General features: G+C 41.9%; 1 protein-coding gene across 25 annotated transcripts in view; it reads right to left on the minus strand.

Annotated features, from left to right (window-relative positions):
- AGTPBP1 (ATP/GTP binding carboxypeptidase 1) overlaps positions 1 to 22,188 on the minus strand; it is a 182,910-nt gene that overhangs the window by 107,658 nt on the left and 53,064 nt on the right. For 23 of the 25 annotated variants that reach the window (XR_016222756.1, XM_070049197.2, XM_070049205.2 and 20 more), the window contains 5 exons: positions 14,221 to 14,288; positions 10,368 to 10,431; positions 9,812 to 9,958; positions 5,745 to 5,876; positions 3,193 to 3,286 (listed from right to left, as the gene is read on the minus strand). Coding sequence is in view for 15 of the 25 variants with exons in the window: in XM_070049197.2 (XP_069905298.1) it covers positions 3,193 to 3,286; positions 5,745 to 5,876; positions 9,812 to 9,958; positions 10,368 to 10,431; positions 14,221 to 14,288 (505 nt within the window). In the remaining 10 variants the exon portion in view is untranslated. Of the gene's footprint in view, positions 1 to 3,192; positions 3,287 to 5,744; positions 5,877 to 9,811; positions 9,959 to 10,367; positions 10,432 to 14,220; positions 14,289 to 21,078; positions 21,140 to 22,188 lie in introns of all 25 variants that reach the window. The other 2 variants (XM_070049227.2, XM_089315700.1) reach the window with 1 other exon arrangement.

Genomic DNA, 22,188 nt, shown 5'->3' on the forward strand with positions numbered 1-22,188 from the left:
GCAAAAAATAGTCTTTTAGTATTAATTAGGACATATTCATATCCAATTACACTCTGTTTTCCTAAACAATACTACATTAACATGGGAATGGTGCTAATTATATATATCATCTCATTAAATCCTCACAAACCTGATAATGGAGAAAACTAATATTATTACTATTTTAGGGACAAGGAAACTGGGGCATTACAGGTTAAGAAACTGACTTCAGATCTCATGGACAGTTACAGAGCTAACGTGCAAATCCAACTCTGACTCCACAGGCTACTCCAAACCACTCCACTCCACTGACTTTGTAAGCCAGTTTTACATATTTGTGTTATTACCAATCATCAGACGCTCTAGGATTGTGTATAATCTTTGCATAAGTAAAATATGTTGAGTTGCCCTGTCGCTCCCCCTCTTCGTGGAGGAACGACACTAAGCCCTGCCTAGGCTTCACATCCGAGTCAAGGCACCATTATGTCGCTCCCCCTCTTCGTGGAGGAACGACACAGGACCCTGCGCTGTTCTTTCGTCTGCTCGGCCCTCCCCGGGTTTGCTGCTGGTTCTTCCCGGGTTGGCTACTATCCCTTCCACCTCCGTGGAAGGGCAGTTCCCCCTGGCCACATTCCCCACTTCCGCAGGGGAGCGGCACACCGCCGGCCGGCTCTTCTCGGGGGCTGCACAGGTGTTCCCCTTAGATGTTCCCCTTAGATGTTCCTGGTGCATGCCGTCTCTCTCCTCCTTTATAGTCCTCCTCCGCCAATCCCAACTCGGCTGCCCACACGCCGAGCACGCTGCTCTCCAATCAGGAGCAAGTCCTACAGTTTATTGGTTGAACTGGAGGCAGCTGTGCGGAAGCTGTTTACTTCTCTCCCAGCGCCATATTGTGGGAGAGCAGATGCATAGAATAAGTCTTAATTCCAGTAACTCAGTCCAGTCCGGGCTGCTCCCCACATTGCCCCACCAAATGATATTTAATAAACAATTACATGTAACACTCCCAAATTATTTTAAAATATTTTGAATAAAAGGACTGACAATGTCCTAAATCCTATCTGTTTAAGGGTAAAATTTAACAAATAGTTCATGTGAATAAGTTCTTTTTTACCAATAATTCACAGCTAATAAACAGGAAAAAAAAAAAAGAGCAAACTGGAAAAGTCTTTAGTTTGCACTCCCTACTGAAACAGGCCTCGGCAATGTGATAGACAGCTGCTGAGTCACTAAGAGCAAAGTGAATGGAGAAGCTGCTATGGGATGGATTCCCTCAGCACACTGACCTCGCCTGATGCAAAACAACATGCCTAGACTACCCATGAAATATTTCTGATCCCATAAAGAGAGCTCAAAACTAATCAAGCCACTAGCTTTGCTGATCTACAAAAAATGCAAGGGATACACAGCTTTACAGCAAGCAATCTCAGGATGTAGTCATTTGAATACAAAATGTGGTGCACTCTAAGAGTCACAACATCCAGGTCCTTCAACAAATAAAACATAATCAAAAAATGGGGGGCAGGGACTTTTATTGACTTAAAAAGATTATGACGCAGGGCCAGCATTGTGGCGCAATGGGTTAAAGCCCTGGTCTGCAGCCTCCATATGTATCCCATATGGGCAGTATGAGTCCTGGCTGCTCCATTTCCAATCCAGCTCCCAGTTAATGTGCTTGGGAACGCAGTGGAGGATGGCCCAAGTCTTTCAGTCCCCGAACCCATGTGGGAGATGTGGAAGACTCTCCAGGCTCCTGGCTTTGGATCAGCCCAGCTGGCTGTTCCGGCCATTTGGGGAGTGAACCAGCAGATGGAAGACCTCTCTCTCTCTCTGCCTCTCTGTAACTCTTTCAAATAAATAAATAAATCTTAAAAATAAAAAAGATTAGGACACCTATCAATCAAATGGAACATACACATCTTATCTGAACCTGATTTGAACAATTCAAATGAAAATAACATATTTCTTATTCAAAAAGTCTGCATATTAAGCAATTATTAATATTGTTGGGCACAGAAATGATATCATAATACTGAAACAGTCTGCATCTGATAGTGTTCATAACAAGGAATTCAAAGATCACACATAATGGTTAATCCTCGCTTTAAAATACTCCAGGAGTAAACAAGGCCAGAGGGAGAAGATGAAATTAAAACAGATTATTAACTATTGTTGAAATTAGGTGACAAGCACATGAGTTCATTATACTATTCTCTGTACTTTTATGTAGGCTTATAAATTTCATAAACGGAATAAGCCACAATGTTTCTTGTATAAATTCTGATTCAAACAAACTGCAAAGATGCAGAGGTTTGAAACATCTGGAGAAAACTGAAGCCTAGATTTTAGATTGCATTAAGAAATTAATAATTTTGTTGGATATATTTGTACGGTTATTTTTTAAGTCCTTATTTGGAAGACTTATATATTGTAGTATTTAGGAGAGAAATGATAGTATTCAAAGAAAGTAACGGGGATTTGTTTACAGAAACACACACACACACATCACCTGCAATCTGCTTAGAAGGGTACCCCAGAAAAAACAATCCGAAACATATGGGAAATAAATGAAACAAAAGTGGCAGAAAATTAATAACTGTTGAACACATAAGCAATAAGTAACTTCTTAAATTAGTTTAATAGAATAGCATAGAAACTATATTTCATGGATGTTTGAAAATCCCACAAAAAAACTTCAAATACCTCTAATACAGCTTAAGAAAATACTAAACATAAACAGATAACTAGAAACCACTTTATTTTCTGCAGTTCAAAGTCCTATGAATGGATGAGAATTACACACAGTCACACATATAAAAGAAAGAATGACATGACTAATAAAATATAAATGTGCAAATGTAAGGCATGTCAGGGTAGTTGTGAGAACAAAAGAAATAGTCATTAAAAGACTGCGAAACTGAGTGGGAAATATAGTAGGCACTCAATAAATGTTTTTGAGTGAATGATATTCTATAAATTATTTTTCCTTCTTATGCTATTTAGCAATGTTCAAAATCTAAATTTCTATGAAACCTATAGATCAGTCAATCTAAAACTTTCTAAAGTTGATGTAATCTGAAGATAAAAATCTTTATCATGATAAAAATCATAATTTAAGAACTAGGAAAAGACCCTAGATACAATTTAATTCAACCTGCTCATTGTACATATGAAGATACTGAGGTCCAGAATTAACAATGGCTATTTACTCACTTCATAAGACTGGAATTCTTCTTACTAAATGGTCCAATGATTTTAAACATCAATTCCACAACTCCATTTTTCCCTAAGGATACCGAATTCACAGCTGGAAGGGAGAGAAAAGATGCAAAGTGGTTAAAAAAAAGAAAACTTCAGTAATTAAAAATGTGTACACCTGGTAATGCATAGCCAAAAATATACACAAATTGTTACGTAAGTGTGAACTCAAGTCTCTCTTAAAGCCCACCTTAGCTATGGTGGACCTGAAGGGACGGGGTTTGTTTCTCTCTTTCAAATGGAAGTTGCAGGCCAATCCCAAAATAAGTCACAACCAAAAAAAATTTTTAAGTGCTTCAGTTGTCCCATTGTTCCACCTAAACTTAATGAACTTCACTGAATGCCAGTCACAAGGATTGGTCTGCCCGAGAGAACACAGAACAGAAAGACTGACAACACACATAATCACTAGCTTAGTTTCCAGAAGAGTAAAAGAGCTAGGCTACTTGGGTTACACCAGAGAAATCCTGAATCCAGGAGGAGCCAGGCGGTTCCAGAGAACATGATGCCTGGGCTCAGTCTTCTAACATCAGCAGGAGTGACCCAGGACGGCAGCGGGAGCTCCTGGGTGGCTGGGTTCACCAAGGGTCTCTGCAGACAAGGGCAGCACAGACTACTGCACAGAGACAAGGGACAGCATGGGAGTAAGCCATCACATGCTGTCTCAGAACGCACGAGAAGACAAAGCAGGAAACGGAGGTAGGAAATAAATTACCAACGGCCCCAGAAATTAATTGTCAGCTCCAGGGAAACACCCAAAATGTCCCAGAAACAGATCAGAACTTGCAGTGCTCTGGGGAAGAGGATTTGAGGGACACTAAGGCTGTGTGGTCTTGGTGGGAGGTAAAGAAGACTTTCATTAAAGCAGTGGTAGTAAGGAAAAATGGGGAGCAATTTTAATACCCAATTATCGGGGCCAGCGCTGTGGCATAGTGGATAAAGCTGCCGCCTGCAGTGCCGACATCCCATATGGGCACCGGTTCCAGTCCCGGCTGCTCCACTTCCAATCCAGCTCTCTGCTGTGGCCTGGGAAAGTGTTAATTCAGTAAAACACCACTAAAAATGTAGCTCTTTTTTTTTTTTTTTAAAGATTTTATTTATTTATTTGAGAGGTAGAGTTACAGACAGTGAGAAGGAGAGATAGAGAGATAGGTCTTCCTTCCATTGGTTCACTCCCCAATGGCTGCAACAGCCGGAGCTGCGCTGATCCGAAGCCAGGAGCTTCCTCCTGGTCTCCCATGTGGGTGCAGGGCCCCAAGCACTTGGGTTACCCTCTACTGCTTTTCCAGGCCACAGCAGAGAGCTAGACTGGGAGAGGGGCAGCCAGGACTAGAACGGGCGCCCATATGAGATGCTGGTGCCCCAGGCAGAGGATTAACCTACTGTGCCATGGCACTGGCCCCAAAAATGTAGCTTTTAAATGTTTTGGAAGATGTTCCTGGGGCAGCGCTGTGGCATAGTGGGCTAAGCTTCCTCCTATGGCACAGGTATCCCATGTGGGCGCCAGTTCATATACCGGCTGCTCCTCTTCCAATCCAGCTCTCTGCTAATGGCCTGGGAAAGCAGTGAAAGATGGCCCAAGTGCTTGGGTCCCCGCTCAAGTATGGGAGACCCAGAAGAAGCTCCTGGCTCCTGGCTTTAGATCAGCAAAGCTCTGGCCATTGCGGCCATTTGGGGAGGATGAAAGACCTCTCTCTATAACGCTACCTCTCAAGAAAATAAAAGTTGAAGGAACAGTAGAATAATACATAGATACAAAAGGAAATAAGAACATTTTTTTTTAAGATTTACTTATGTCTATGCTGTGTTCCTTTTTTGTAATTTTTTTTAAATCCAATTTTTTTTAAATCAACTGTTTTCCTGTTTTTCTAATATATGTTTCCATTTTTTCCATTCCTATGTTATGAGTGTTTTTCTGTTCTTAACTATTTTGGTTAGGTATCTATTCATTTTCTAACAATAAAACTATTTATTATGTAAGCATCCAAAGGTATTTTCCTCTAAGCACATCATTAGCCATAGTGTTAAAGCCTAGATAGACACACAGGCAAAGCATTTTCTGTTACTTTGCAATGTTCCTCACTCCATAGCAGGGGAGTGGGAAGGAAGCCCCTACCTCACTGCGGTGAGACCTAGGGCTGCTGAGTAGGAGAGTCTGGGAGACCCACAGAGGCTGTCTCTGCCTTCCCTCTCCAGCTTCTCTCGAAGCTCTCGCACCATCTTTCTGCACTCTGCTGCTTCCCTACTCTTCCACACCTACTCAGCACCCTTACCCCAGTTCTTTACAAACTGGGCAGTTACTGAGAATTCTCAAGATTGCGTCAACGCACGTCCTCACCCCACGTCTCTTTTGTTGTAGTTGGAGTTAGGAGTTACAATAAGCCATATCTAATCTTCCCTTTCCTTGTCCACAAGTTTCAGAAGTTTACAGAGTTAAGGTACTCTAAGGTTTTCCTTTTGTGTAACTTCACAACACTGAATTAACCAAAGGCCCCTCAAATACTCACAGTTGGCAGAATACACTCGTAAAAGCTGAAGACAAGGTAAAACTAAGCGATGATTCTGCAAATTCTGTTTGACCAAATTCAGGGTGATATTCAGAGCCCCATTAATTCTAGCTTTCACTCCAAATTTTTTATCTGTTTCAAAGAAGAGAAATGCAATTTATTTACATGTAAATTGTGAATGAAATGAAGGTATCACAAAGCAATAATACCTTAAATTCATATTGTGAATTCATACTGTCAAATAAAAACCTGACTGGAAGGAACTAAAATTACAATCATGTGACTGTGAAAACACCCCTTGCATAGGAAGCAACATACCAAAGGGCGGTGGGGAAGGGGCTCAGGTGAGAGGACACAGCTAGAATAGCCCGACAGTTAGACTGTCATAAAAGGAAGAATTTACCTGACCCACTGCACATGTCAAGTCTACCTGGTTCAACACATTTCCTAGGAAACCCATATATAGCTGAGCAGAATAAGGAACAGGCTAAATGTTCATTACCAGTATTCTTCTCAGCCTTACAGAAAATTATAAATTGACTTTTTAAAAATGAACAGCCTATGTAGAAAATAATCTGGCAAATATCATTCAATAAATCTGTACAATAACGTAACTCAACATAAAAAAGGAAGAGTTGCTCTTGGTTTTTATGCCTACCAAGAAACTAAAAGAGTAAAAATAAATTTAAGTAACAAGAACATAAGAATGTTAAGATTTAAACAAAAAAGTATGTTGGACCAGCAAATAGAGAAACTTCACAAACAAAATTCTAAGTCAAGGGCAGGCGTCTGGCACAGTGGATAGGATGCCATTTGGGGTGCCTACATCCTGTATCGGAGTCTGTGGTTCCAGTCACAGCCTCTCTGCTTCCAATCCAGCTTCCTGCTAATGTGTACCCTGGAAGGCAGATAAGATGGCTCAAGTTCTTGGGTCCCTGCCACCCATGTGGGAAACCCAGATGGAGTTCTAGGTTCCTGGCTTCGGCTTGGCCCAGCCCTGGCTGCTACAGGCATTGGGGGAGTGAACTAACAAATGGAAAATCAATCTCTTCCTCTCTGTCTCTCTCTCTCTCTTTCAAATAAGATGAAAACAAATAATCATGAAAAAAAGAATTCTAAGTCAGAGAACTAAATAATACCATGGGAAAGTAATTCTGACCTCTCAAGAAAAAAAACAGGATAAAAAATCACTATCACTGAAGAAATTACCGTTCGATGCTTTCAATGACATGAAAACAGAAAACTAGGTCAAATAGTAAAGGAATAGCACACATTTTTTCAAATACATAGAAAAAGTACAGATTCCTACAACTTGAATGTTAAATACAAATATAAATTAAATACATAAATGGCTTAACTTCATGAAAAGTACAAGATAACTTGGTTCTAATTAGAGAAGGAAACAAAGTAATAGTCAATAATAAATAAGATTTTCTTACTTTTTGATTGTTTGCAAAAATCTCTAAAGGGGGTCCTTAAATCTCACATACAAGAGTTAAAGAAAAATAAAATACAACTTACATATTTCTTTTTTATTACTTATTGTGAAAATCAGAGTTATAGAGAGGGAGGGAGAGACAGAGACAGAGAGATCTTCCATCTACTGGTTCACTCCCCAGACGGCTGCAACAGCCAGGGTTGGGCCAGGCCAAAGCCAGGAGCTTCTTCCAGGTCTCCCAAACACCTGGGCCATCTTCAGCTGTTTTCCCAGGTGCATTAGCAGGGAAATGGATTGGAAGTGGAGCAGCTGGAACATGAACCGGCACTCATTTAGATGCCAGCATCACAAATGGTAGCTTTACCTGAGCATATGCTTACTTCTTAAGGCCCCTAATATACCAGGAAAATTAAAATCCAATCACTATTATTTATCTGGTAAAAAACTAGCTAAATAATATAAAGATATGCATTAAACCTATATTTATTAAGCATTCACACTAAATATTAATGTACATTAAATGTAAATACATAAACTATGTATATACTACATACATACACACTTTTCTGAAAAGGTAGTTAAGCTAAATACTCTAATTTTTTTTTTTTTTAATTTTTTGACAGGCAGAGTGGACAGTGAGAGAGAGAGACAGAGAGAAAGGTCTTCCTTTGCCGTTGGTTCACCCTCCAATGGCCGCCGCAGCTGGCGCGCTGTGGCCGGCGCACCGCGCTGATCCGATGGCAGGAGCCAGGTGCTTCTCCTGGTCTCCCATGGGGTGCAGGGCCCAAGCACTTGGGCCATCCTCCACTGCACTCCCTGGCCACAGCAGAGAGCTGGCCTGGAAGAGGGGCAACCAGGACAGAATCTGGCGCCTGACCGGGACTAGAACCCGGTGTGCCGGCGCCGCAAGGCGGAGGATTAGCCTAGTGAGCCACGGCGCCGGCCTAAATACTCTAAAATTTAAAACTCATATGCCTTTGCCACAGGCAAAACTCTTAAAACAATTCAAAGAGGTTAAGAAATCATTTAATCTTTGTGCTTACACAAAGCTGCAAAATGAACTCAGATTCCATTCAAAAGATCCTTCCTCCATTAACCTGACGTAAATCAGCTTGCTCCTTTGGTCCATGGGTATATCCCACTTTTCTTAGTCTATTTTTTAAATATTTTTGCATGTCTTACTGCGGTAATAATCAGTCTCAGAACTGCATGTATTTTGCTCTTCTTTGCTAGATTGCAAGTTTCCTAGGTATTGAGACTACACAGCACAAATGTGACTTAATGAAAAGCAATGACCCACTCCGTCTCGTGTTCCCCAGCATTCCTATCCACCGGTAGGCGTTCGGCAAAGCAGTTAAGACTCATCTTGGGATGCACACATCCCAAACTGGAGCACCTGGTTCCAAGTCCCAGCTCTGCTTCTGACTCAGACCTCCTGCCGATTCTCCCTGGGAGGCTGCAGGTGATGGCTCCAGTAATTGGGTTCCTGCCACCCACCCAGACTGAGTTACTCCCTCCTGGCTTCAGCCTCACCCAGACTGGCTGTTGCAGGCATTTAGGGAGTGAACCAGAAAATGGACGAGATGTCTGCTGTCTATTTCTACCTACCTACTTCTCCTTCCCACTCCAAATAAATAAATAAAAATTTTTTCAGTTGACTAATCCTCCACATGTGGCACCAGCACCCCGGGTTCTAGTCCCGGTTGCTCCTCTTCCAGTCCAGCTCTCTGCTGTGGCTCGGGAAGGCAGTGGAGGATGGCTCAAGTGCTTGGGTCCCTATACCCGCAAGGGAGACCGGGCGGAAGCACCCAGCTCTTGGCTTCAGATCGGCGCAGCGCTGGCCGTGGCAGCCATTAGGGGAGTGAACCAACGGAAGGAAGACCTTTCTTTGTCTCTCTCTCACTGTCTATAACTCTCTGTCTCTCTCTCACTGTTTAACTCTGCCTGTCAAAAAAATTTAAAAATTTTAAAAAATTTTCAAAAACAAGAACTTTCCCATGCATACTGTTTCCTTCTAGCCTCAACCATAGCCCTATCACAGATACCCTTTACACCTACATTCATGTGTATACACACACATACACACACACACAATTTATATACACTTGTGATTCTAACATTTTTCTGCCTTTCTCTACTACATGCAGAACAATTTCATGAATTTGGGGTCCTCCATCTTTTTAAGAATTATTTATTTGAAAGGCAGAACTACAGAAAAAGAGGGGGAGACACACAGTGAGATCTTCCATCTGCTGGTTCACTTCCCAGATGGCCTCAAAGGCCAGGTCTGGGCCAGGCCAAAGCCAGGAGCTTCGTCTCAGGTCTCCCATGTAGGTGGCAGGGGCAGAACTTAGGCCATCTTCTGCTGCTGTCCTAGGTGCATTGGCAAGGAACTGGATAAGAAGCAGAGCAGCTGGAACACAAACCAATCCCATATAGGACACCAGCATCACAGGTGGTCCCAGGGTCCTCCACCCCTGAAAGTCACTAGGTAACTGTAAAAAGCATTCCATTGCTAAGGCCAAAAAAAAAAAAAAAAGTAGCATTTTAGATTTTTTTAAAGTGAGCAGAAAGAATGAATTTCACAAAGATGGTCTGGATTCAATATGCATGCAAGGGAAACCTTTACCTTTTGGTCCAATCTTTGCAAGAATTGAATGAATCTGTACCATTAACTCCTCATGTGGGGGAGATTCTTTGCTGGCATTCACAAGTAACTGTAACAATATTTGTGAACCACCTTTGCCAACTAAGAAACTCGCTCTTCGACCTCCGCCTAAAAGTTTAAAAAAAATGCTTTTCAACAACAAACCTTCCTATATTAGGTATCACAATTTGTTAACATTCAATAAATGTTTAAAGTGCTGATTTCTAAAGCCAAATAAATACTACCAAAATCACTTTTATTTCATATATTTAGGATACAGCACACAAAGAATAAGCATGTATGATACCAAAATTATCGGTTAAGTTCAAGGCTATTAAACATAATTTTGTTTGGGGTAGTTTGAGGAATACTTGAAGATACCAAAAACAAGCAGTAACAAAACTATGATATTTCAGTGTCTAAATTCCAGTATTCAGAAAAGCCCCTCTATGAGTATCAGAAAACTCCAAATAAAGTACACGATACATTGCTGCTCACTGCTTATAAACAAATCTTACCAAAGAAAATAAAAACTCACCAGCTGACACCAGCTCAACAAGAATGTTTAAGATATTAAGTGTTGTTTGCAGATCTTTTGTGTTCTGAAATAAATAATTGAGTTGCTTTATTAAAACACCATAAATTTGTGATTCCCAAACATTTTTTTTACCTGCTGGGAACTATCTATATTTTACACATGACTCTTCCAATTTCTCTAAGAACAAATGCATTCAGGTTTCTACTATTCTCATATCACTTCCATCATTTCTGGCTGCCTTTAAGAATTTTCACAAGTCATTTGAGTTATCATTGTCTTAGTATCAGCGCTACTGTAGGAGGAATTAACTGAATTCTTCATCTTTGTACCAGATAGACAATAAAACCCAGGACTTGCATCCTGCATGGAATCTGGGTTCTAATTCAGCTTCCAGCTGAGGCACACCCAGAGATGCAGCTGCCACCCTTGCTGGAGACCCAAATGGTGTTCCAGGCCCCTGGCTTCAACCTGTCCCAGCTTCAGGGGAATAGGCAAGCAAAGGAAGATCTCTACGTCTCTGTCTCTTATCTCTTATCTATCTGTCGCTCTTCCTTTCAAACAAATAAAAATAAATAACATAAGAGGCACTAAGATGTATGCATGGTGACTGTTCAGTCATCCAGCTCCATATCTGGAAGTAATCATGTTAGTTTCTTGTGTATTCTACCAAAAATAAACACACAAAAAAGAAACCCATCTATACAAACATGTAGACTGATTCACTTCTTCAAATGGAGCTACCCAGCAGATACTACTCTGCACTTTGATTTTTTACAGGGCAATCAATCAATAGCTTCTTCCCTCATTTTAAGGGCTACCGGATAAATTCCATTCTACAAGAGGTTCTCAAAAAGTTCATAGAAAATATTAATTTTATTGTTCCATGAATTTTTTTGAGTCCGCTCGTGTGACTATACCATCGTTCATGTAACTCAGTCACTTACCCACGGATGTTTAAGTTGTTATTAAAAAACTGCAAAAAGTAACTACATATGTTTACATGTGATGAAGCACATCTGTTTGTGAAATAAATTTCTAGGTCAAAGAATATGGGGACTTATGTTGACAGACAATATCAAACTGCTCTCCACGGGATAATTCACACATCATCCGCAATGGAAAAGAGCCCAATTCTCAAAGCCTGGATGGACAACCAACCTACAAAGTGAAAATGTTCAAACACTGCACTTCGGTTACATTTCTCTTACTGGATATGATGTTCAATCTCAAGTGACATTGGTCTTTCCATATCTGGGAACTGTCCATTCATAACTTTTACATGGTCTTTATTTTCCTCATTGACTTTTAGAAGCTCTTTATGTTAAAGAAAATCTATGAGTTTCCAATTATTGATAGTGGTTTTATCCAAGCATTTTTGTGGTTAAAAATGTATCAGTCTTTTCTCTTCTGGCTCCTGTTTGTTTCCCACATAAAAAAAGCCTTCTTTTTGTAAGATTATTTTTTTAAATCCCAATGCTTCATCTAGTATTGGGATTTTACTTTTCATACTTCAATCTCTGTTTTATATAGAACTCATTTTGATGTAGGATGCATGAGATAATTGACACTTTGAGATGGGATGACTTTCAACAGCCCTTAGTCTCTGCTGAACTCTTTATTTAGTGTAGGGTTAGTCTTACATCTATAAAGTTAGATAGAAAATAGATCTTAGTGGAAAATAAGAATGGGAATGGGAAAGGGAGGAGGAAGAAGGGTGATTGGGTGGGAGGGAGAGTGGGGTGAGAAGAATGACTATGTTCTTAAATTTGTATTAATGAAATGCATGAACTTTATATACCTTAAAAGGTGTCTGGGAGAAAAAAAATGTTACGCCTTCCCAGATGGCTACCAACCTGTCCCCTGTCTACTTATTAAGTAGGCCCTCCGCTCCACACTAATCTGAAATGCTTTTAATTACGTAGTATTAAATTCCCTTAAATATCTTAATTCATTTTTTGATTTTTCTATTACATGGATGCCTATCTACTACCTATACACACAATTTCTAAACCATTTTAATTAATAAAGCTTTATAATGTCCTTTGATGTTTGGTAATAGTTCTAATTTCTCTTTTTCAGAGATGTTCTATTTTTGCTTTATTTTTCTCCTCACTTTAACTTTAGAAACAAAACTCTTAGTATTTCTTTTTTTTTTTTAAGATATATTTATTTATTTGAAAGGCAGAGTTACAGAGACACAGAGAGAGGAAGATCTTGCATTTGCTGCTTTACTCCCCAGATGGCCACAACAGCCAGGGCTGGGCCAGGTTGAAGCCAGGAGTCAGGAACAACTTCTGGGTCCTCCATATGGGTGCAGGGGCCCAAGCACTTGGGCCATCTCCCACTGCTTTCCTAGGCACATTATTTGGATAGGAAGTAGAGCAGCCAGGATTCAAACTGGCACCCATATGGGATGCCAGCGCTGCAGGTGGCAGCTTAACATATTCTACCATGACACCAGAACCAACTCTTAGTGTTTCTGTTGAGATTGCCCTAAATTGCCAGATCAATTTAGAGAGAAATGCCACTTTTACAATGTTAAGACTTCCTACCGGCCGGCGCTGCAGCTCACTAGGTTAATCCTCTGCCTGCAGCACCAGCACCCTGGGTTCTAGCCCCAGTCGGGGCGCCGGTTCTGTCCTGGTTGCTCCTCTTCCAGTCCAGCTCTCTGCTGTGGCCTGGGAAGGCAGTGGAGGATGGCCCAAGTGCTTGGGCCCTACACCTGCATGGGAGACCAGGAGGAAAGCACCTGGATCCTGGCTTCGGATTGGCGCAGTGCACCAGCCGTAGCGGCCATTTTGGGGGGAAGGAAGACCTTTCTCTCTTTCTCTCTCTGCCTGTCAAAAAAAAAAAAAAAAAAAAAAAAAAAAAGACATCCTACCAAAGAACATGAATTCGGGGCCAACATTGTGATACAGCTGGTAAAGCCACTGCCTGTGATGCCGGGATCCCATACAGGTGCCAGTTCGTATCCCAGCTGCTCCACTTCCCAACCAGTTCCTTGCTAATGGCCTGGGAAAGGCAGCAGAGGATGGCCCAAGTGTTCAGGCCCCTGCCACCCATATGGGAGACCTAGATGAAGCTCTTGGTCATTGTGGCCATCTGGTCTCTCTCTCTCTCTCTCCATCCCTCTGTTAACTCTTCCAAATAAATAAATAAATCTTTATTTTCCTTTCATTCTTTGTATTGAATAAAACACAGAATTCTGATTCTGAATACTGAATATACCCTGCTGGTCTACCCAAAACTTCTACACTAACACTGAATATCAATTATCATCAATACAATGTAGTTACTCAACTAACATATATATACTAAAGCAAATCATGAATGTATATCAACTAATACAATAAAAAAGAATTTCCAATATGTATTGCTTATTTGAAGTTAAAGATTTGTTTCCAGATAATATGTTATTTTCTATTATTATATCTAATTAGAATGGCATTAAGATTAAAATTTATGGTTTAATTATAATCACAAGGAAATAACCTAGAAATCCACCTAATCACCATTTCAAATAATATAAGACACAAAATAAGCTTTCATTCATTGACTTTATCTCTAAGAAAAAAATGTTATACTTCATACACACACACACACACACACACATACACAATATATGAGGACTGTTTCCTTCAGCACTGCTTCATATTAACAATTATATAATCAACGCCTGCTAGTAACTTACCTCAGCATTGCTTCATATTAACAATTATATAATCAACGCCTGCTAGTAACTTACCTCAGCATTGCTTCATATTAACAATTATATAATCAACGCCTGCTAGTAACTTACCTCAGCATTGCTTCATATTAACAATTATATAATCAAAGCCTGCTAGTAACTTACCTCTAATGTTGTCAGCAGAACTTCCATTCCTGTAGAGCCTTTGGCTGTCATTTCTCTCCTTGTTTTTTCTGAAAAATAGAAAACAATTTTTCTTAAAACACCAACTGAAAATGTATACACATTTTGGGGCTGGCACTATGGCATAACAGGTAAGGCTGCCACCTAACAGTGCCAGCATCCCATATGGCCACAGGTTTGAGTCCTGCTGCTCCACTTCCAGCCCAGCTCTCTGCTGTGGCCTGGGAAAGCAGTAGAAGACGGCCCAGGTCCTTGGGCCCCTGCACCCACATGGGAGACCTGGAGGAGGCTCCTGGCTCCTGGCTTCAGATCGGCGCAGCTCCAGCCATTGCAGCCATCTGGGAAGTGAACCAGAGGATGGAGGACATCTCTCTCTCTCTGCCTTTCAAATAAATAAATCTTTAAAAAAATAAAAGTATCTACATTTTGAAGAAGTACACACATCACTAACAGAGAACCAACAAGTCTCTACTGGCCCAGTAAATATTCCAAACTGGCTCTAGGATGCTCCTACTTCCACTCTGTGTAGACCTCTAGATTCCAATTCCCAAGACCTTCGGTGCATTTCACCACAGCTCCCATCACGGACCAGGTGAGTGCCTGTTAGTCCACCTAGAACCTTCGAGTCAGTGATACAGGGCAGGTGCCAGAACTGGGATTAAGAGTCAATGGTTAAGCCTTTTTCTTCATCTTTATGAGTGTATATAGAAAACAGTTATCACAACTGTTAACAACAGTGTTAACTGCTTTCAAGTGTTTTGATTGTATTAACGCCATTTAAAAATTCTGGAGTCATTGAAAAATAAACATCAGTAAGGAAGAGTTACTCCTGTAGGAATCTGAAGATCCGATCACCTAATGATTCACTTCCTCTCACTAGGATGGGGGAAAAAACCTGCTTCTACTATTTAAAGGTTCCTAGAGCTTCTTCTTAATTATTCTATTTGATTAACAAAGGAAAATAGATCATAGGCCAACATTCCATTCACTTTACATTATTTCATATAATTTTTTTACTTTAATGCTCTGGAGAAAACTGTACTTTTTTCAAGGATCAAAAATCCAAGTTAAGAAAGAAGAAACCCTGGTAAAGTCATTAATCAAACAAGGGAAACAGACCAGGTGACCTAGATATATCTGAACTCAAAGCTTATGGTCTTCTACAAATTCAATGCACTTTTTTTTAAAGACTTATTTTAAGTACTTGAAAAAATTACAGAAAGAGGTAGAAACAGAGAGAGAGAGAGAGGTCTTCCATTCACTGGTTCACTTCCCAAATGGCCACAACAGTTGGAGCTGAGCCGATCCAGAGTCAGGAACTACTTCGTGTCTCCCAAGGGAGGGCAGGGGCCCAAGCACTTGGGCCATCCTCCTCTGCTTTCCCAGGCACATTAGCAGGGAGCTGGATCAGAAGTGGGGCAGCCGGGGCTCAAACTGACGCCCGTATGGGATGCCGGCACTGCAGGCCAAGACTTTAAGTAGTTGTGCCACATCGCTGGCTGGTCAGTGCACTCCTACCAAGAGTAACAGAAGATCATTCTTTTAGCGGGATGATTGCACAACAGACTTGGTGTTGCTCCCCAAATGAATACCAATGCAAAAACTTTTTTTCTAAGATTTATTTATTTGAAAGGCAGAATGATGCTCCTTTTGCACTTGAAAATTAAATTAGTCTAAATCAGCAGTTATTAAAGAATAAATGGACTCTCAAGAGGAATAGCAAATGTGGCTTCATAAAGTGAGAAGAAAAGCCAATTTGAAGTAACTGGGTGGTGCCCAGCTTACTCACTAAATGAGTAATGGGGAGGCACTGTCAGGCATTCTCGTTTTTACAAGAACTGCTAAGTTAACAGCTCTGTCTTGGTGTTTGTACTATGTCACGCGTGTAATACCTTTTAAATTTATTGCTTTTTTGCTTATTAAATATTTTTCATTTTGTCAAAAAAAATAAATGGACTACAGAGAGGTTATAGTAGTATAATGTTATTTGTGAAACTATCTATAATTACCTACAAAAGAAATACACTAAAGATTAGATGTCACATTCATCCATAAGTCAACAACCACAGGGCCAGCATTGTAGTGTAGTGGGTAGATCACCACCTGAGATGCCAGCATCCAATACGGGTGGCAGTTCATGTCCTGGCTGCTCCAATTCCGATCCAACTCCCTGCTAATTACCTGGGGAAAGCATCAGAAGATAGCCCAGGTGTTGAGTCCCTGACACCCACACGGGAAACCTGGAAGAAGCTCTTGGCTTCTGGCTTCTGCCTGGCCCATCCGTGGCCATTGCAGCCATCTGGGGAAGTGAACCAGTAGATGGAAGATTCAAGTTCTCTAACTCTTTCAAATTAACAACAACAACAACAAAAAAAGTGATAGCGTAAAAGAAAACAAAACCTCATGTTATTATGTGCCATCTCAGTTCCAGCTAATCAACTGTGTTAAACTCACAGAAACATACTTCTTTTAAAATACAAACTTCCAGAAGTGATATAAAGATCCAAAATACTGTATATCTTTGTTCCCTGCTGCCATAATGCTAATCCTAAAACAATGACAAATTTCCTTACCTACAAAAAACCGAAAAGCTGATTAATGTTGGTAAATCTAAACATCTCCTTTTGAAAAGTATCATTCCTCTGCCATCCCAACCTATCCTTCACCCTTTCCCCGGGCCACCGGCATCCACCAAAGCATATTAAATTGTTTCAAATAACCAATGTACCCTCAATGTCCTATTTTAAAGATTACTGATTTAATAAAAAAGTCAAATCATTTTCAATATTAATATCACAAAATATTCAAAAGACAGAGGCCCCTACTACTAAGAAATTCACACATTTCATCTTCACGGGAGAAAAACTCTCTTCCTCTGAAGATAAAACAGCATAGCCTCTAACTCCCCTTGTTACCAACAGGCACCATCATCTGTTACTGCCTCCACTAAATGAAAAGCAGGTGTTCCACCAACCATTTTCTACTCTACATTCATTTGCCAGTGTGGATAATCCAATCAAGTCCCTACTTACAAGTTTCCTGACCTCATAAAAACACAATCCTTGTTACAGTGTGAACAGCATTTGGCTTCCCAAATTCATGTAGGTGTTTAAACCCCAAAGTCCTAGGTTAACAGCTGGAGGATGAATGTCAGTGAGTTAAGAGTGGAGACAACATAATTACAGCACCTGCAACGTGGTTCAAGGGGAAAGTCACTGAGGGTTTCTCATGAGAGGGGGAGAGAGAGAGAGAGGTCTTCCATCCATTGGTTCTCTCCCCAAATGGCTGCAACAGCCGGAGCTGCGCCGATCCCAAGCCAGGAGCCAGGAGCTTCTTCCAGGTCTCCCAAGTGGTGCAGGGGCCCAAGAACTTGGGCCATCTTCTACTGCTTTCCCAGGCCATAGCAGAGAGCTGGATCAGAAGTGGAGCAGCCAGGATTCGAACCGGTGCCTACATGGGATACTGGCACGGCAGGCAGAGGCTTAGCACACTACACCACAGTGCTGGCTCCCAATCCCTTTGTTTTGCTCTGCCTCGTGGTTCACCCTGGGATCCTTCTCCACACATGAGGTTACCTGATCTTGAACTGTGAACCTCCAAAACTGTAAGATTTAAATGAACCTTCTTTCCTCCTAAATTGTTCCTCTCATGGATTTATAAAGTAACAAAAAGCTGATGAACAGAATCTTCTCAATGGTCATTCTCAGGAATTCAATGTGCTCCAGTTCTGATACATTAATTTCTAATCTCCCACTTTCATATCAGAATCTCCTGTTGTCCCTAGTCCTCACTCCCTTAGAGGAAATTTTTTTTAAAGATTTATTTATTTATTTGATAGGCAAAGTCTCAGAAGCAGAGGCAGAGAGAGAGACAGAGAGGTCTTCCATCCACCGGTTCAATCCCCAAATGGCCACAATGGCCAGAGATGGGCCAATCCAAAGCCAGGAACCTGGAGACTCCTCCAGGTCTCCTACACAGTGCAAGAGGCCCAAGCACTTGGGCCATCTTCTACTGCCTTCCTAAGCCATAGCAGAGAGCTGGACTGGAAGTGGAGCAGCCGGGACTCAAACCAGCACCCATAGGGGATGCCGGAAACCGCAGGTGGCAGCCTTACCCACTATGCCACAGTGCCAGCCCCCTTATAAGAAATATTAACCAGTCACCTTCACTGAAACTTATTTATCAATATTGTTTCCCCACTGTATCAGTCTCCTCTATACCTTAGAGTCCAAGTCCTCCCCTCCCATTACAAACCCTTATGCAGAAATTAATTCTATACTCCTAAATCAGTGAAAATAATGCCACAAGAATTTCTTCTCCCAATTTAAGGCTGTTAGTGTGAAAAATTCAGAAAACCCAGCTCCACTTGGGGACATAAAACTGCTCCTCTCATGTATCTTAGCTCCCATCTGCCACCTTCCGATCTGCTTTGCCTGGAGCTATTCAAAATTTCTATCAGCCCTCAATCCTCCCTCTTACATCTCTGGACTTCAATTCCAAACACTCAGCACCTACATTTCTCCTCAGGGAACTGAAACAAAGTAATTGGGTAACACAGATAACACTGTACACATAATGCCCGTTATTGCCACGTCCACAGTCTGCGGACAGGAGAGGATGTGAGTGAGGGTCATGAAGGCCCGTTCTCCTTGTCTGGATCACATCCTTTCTGTATTCCCATGAACCTGGATGTGTCACTTCAGCCTCCACCCACATGCTGACCACTCCCTGCCAGGTTTTCCATTATCCCACTACTTACCAGACCTTAGTCTACCTTTCCTCCCCTACTCCCATCACCTTTCTGTCTCAGTGGAGTGCCATCAACAAGCCCTCTACAATCCCCATCCTAAATTCATCACCACTCACATTACAACACATTGAAACCTTGCTTCTCACCCTGCCACTTGAATGTGCACTTGTTCAGGCCAACAGTTTGTTCATTATTAAATTAAAAAAAAAAAAAAAAACTTCACTTTATGGCATTTAACTTTATCTTTTTTGTTTTTCTTTTTTTTTTTTTTCAGATTTATTTTATTTATTTGAAAGACAGAGTTACAGAGTGAGGTAGAGCCAGAGAGAGAGAGAAAGAGAGATCTGCCATCCACTGGTTCACTACCCATATGGCTGCAACGGCCAGAGCTGAGCTGATCCGAAGCCAGCAGCTTCTTCCAGGTCTCCCACACTGGTGCAGGGGCCAAGGACTTGGGCCATCTTCTACTGCATTCCCAGGCCATAGCAGAGAGCTAGATCGGGAGTGGAGCAGCCGGGACACGAACCAGCACCCATACAGGATGCCGGCGCTGCAGGCCACAGCTTTAACCCGCTGTGCCACAATGCTGGCCTCTTACCTTTTCTAAACAAAATGACACTGAGAAAGTTATTGTTTATGTTTTACTTATTTGAAAGGCAGAAACACAGATAAGGTAAATATTTTTGTAAACAAAAAACTACCTTTCATTTTATTGTCTTTAAAATATGCGTGACTGAGTAAAACACAAATTGTCTCACAGGAGACATAAAGTATACAGATGTGATTTACACAATGGCCGTTGAAGAATGATAGAGATGACAACATTCTAATGGGGGCTGGAGCTGTGACAGAGCAGGTAGAGCCACCACCTGTGGTGCCAGCATCCCACATGGGCACCAATCCAGATGGGCACCAGTTTGAGTCTTGGCTGTTCCACTTCCGATCCAGCTCTCTGCCATGGCCTGGGAAGGCAGTAGAAGATGGTCCACCAGTGCCACGGCTCACTAGGTAATCCTCTGCCTGCGGCACCGGCACCCCAGGTTCTAGTCCTGGTTGGGGCACCAGTTCTGTCCCGGTTGCTCATCTTCTAGTCCAGCTGTCTGCTGTGGCCCGGGAAGGTAGTGAAGGATGGCCCAAGTACTTGGGCCCTGCACTCACATGGGAGACCAGGAGGAAGCACCTGGCTCCTGGCTTCGGATCGGTGCGGTGTGCCGGCCACAGCACACTGGCCGTAGCAGCCATCTGGGGGGGGTGAACCAATGGAAAAAGGAAGACCTTTCTCTCTCTCTCTCTCTCTCTCTCTCTCTCTCTAACTCTGCCTGTCAATAATAAAAAAAAAAAGATGAGGTTCCAAGTGCTTGAGTCCCTGCACCCATTGTGGAAGAACTGCAGGAAGCTCCTGGCTCCTAGCTCTAGATCAGCCCAGCTCTGGCCATTGTGACCATTCAGAGAATGGACCAGCAGATGGAGGATCGATCTCTCTCTCTCTCTCTCTGCCTCTGCCTCTCCATAATTCTGCCTTTCAAGTAAATAAATAAAAAAAAAGTTCTAATGTCCTCATATTTTACAGGAGGTTACAATATTGTTTCTGAGTAAACAAAAAGTTATTTATGTTTGTAGCATTTTTTCAAACGCAAAAGAGTAATAACTATGAAGTCACCAGATGTTCAAATAATCCAAAAGTAGGTAGTACAAGAAGAAAGAAGGAGTATAAAAACAAAAGAAGAAGCAGAAAACCACAAAATTGTAGGCCTGATATAGGCAGGTGGATTGGATTAAATTGATAAGATGGGTGAGCTGGAGACCACGCCTTCACCCTGCCCCTGCCTGACCTCACCTGTATGCCCACCTGCCAATCAGACTACATAACCACTTTCCCTATGAAGTGAATAAAAGCCTGGAGCACGGTGGGCCCCTCCCTTGCTGTCCACTGCCTCTGCCTTCCTGCCTGGGCGCTCTGCTCCACGTGACTCCCGGCCTGCTCTCTGCCTGGTCTGGACCCAGCCTGTGCTTCTAGACTTCCTTCTCCCCTAATTAGAGCCCTCACTTTCCTGTGCATTTCTCCCACTGAATCAGTGTGAAAAACTTACCATTCGCCTGGCTTCTTTCAGCTGATATTCAGAGTTCTTATCTGAATAGACAGAACAAACTCTGAAAGTATTAAAAATCAATAATAAGGCTGGGCGATATCAGGCCTAACTCTGATCAACAATTAGAGTAAATATTCAAATTAAAAGGCAGAGACTGTCAAACTGGAATTTTCTTTTTCAAAACAAAAAAGAAAAGATCCAACAATGCGCTGTTTACAGATGGTCTTTGGACTCAAAGATACAGAAAAGACTGCAAATGAAAGAGGAAAGAGGAGGAGACAAAGGAAGAAGGAAAGAGGTGGTGAACTTCGATGACTGGAAAAGCTGTTATACAGACAATAAGGTAAGAAAGCTGAGGGTACGTGGTAGGCCTGGAATAGCTCAGGGTTCTGGCCTTTCGTACCCTCAGAAAAAAGAGACAGAGCAGACCTTTACAGAGACAGGTTAGTTTACTGAATCAAACAGGGGCAACTGTCTGTTCTTGTGAAAAGACTTGGTGCGGGGCCAGCACCATGGCTCACTTGGATAATTCTCCACCTGCAGCACCCGCATCCCATATGGGCGCCTGGTTCTAGTTCCGGCTGCTCCTCTTCCAGTCCAACACTCTGCTGTGGCCTGGGAGGGCGGTGGAGGATGGCCCAGGTGCTTGGGCCCCTGCACCCGCATGGGAAACCAGGAGGAAGCACCTGGCAACTGGCTTCAGATCAGCGCAGCGCTGGCCATAGCAGCCATTTGTGGGGTGAACCAATGTAAGGAAGACGTTTCTCTCTGTCTACACCTCTGTCTGTCAAATAAAAAAAAAAAAAAAAAAGACTTGGTGGGTTTTATCTGGTCTGGTTGCCAAGGGAACTTGGCACCAGGGGCTCTCCAGAAGCCTTGGAGGCCTTTCGCTTATCTAGTTTTGTAAGCAGTTTTGCAGGGGCTAGACAGAGAAGGACCACGGTAGGGGTGGGAAGGTGACATTCTTGTGAGCAGTTTCGTCCTTTAATACTAGTATCAGACAACATAAATTTCAAAATAAAAGAAATCACCAGAAATAAGAAGGAACTTCCCCTAGTGATAAAAGGGTAAACATCAATAAAACATAAAAATCATAAATATAATTGCCTA

The sequence above is a fragment of the Oryctolagus cuniculus genome, chromosome 1, assembly GCF_051225735.1.
Source record: "Oryctolagus cuniculus isolate XC-2025 breed Fujian yellow rabbit chromosome 1, ASM5122573v1, whole genome shotgun sequence".
Lineage (NCBI taxonomy): Eukaryota > Metazoa > Chordata > Mammalia > Lagomorpha > Leporidae > Oryctolagus > Oryctolagus cuniculus.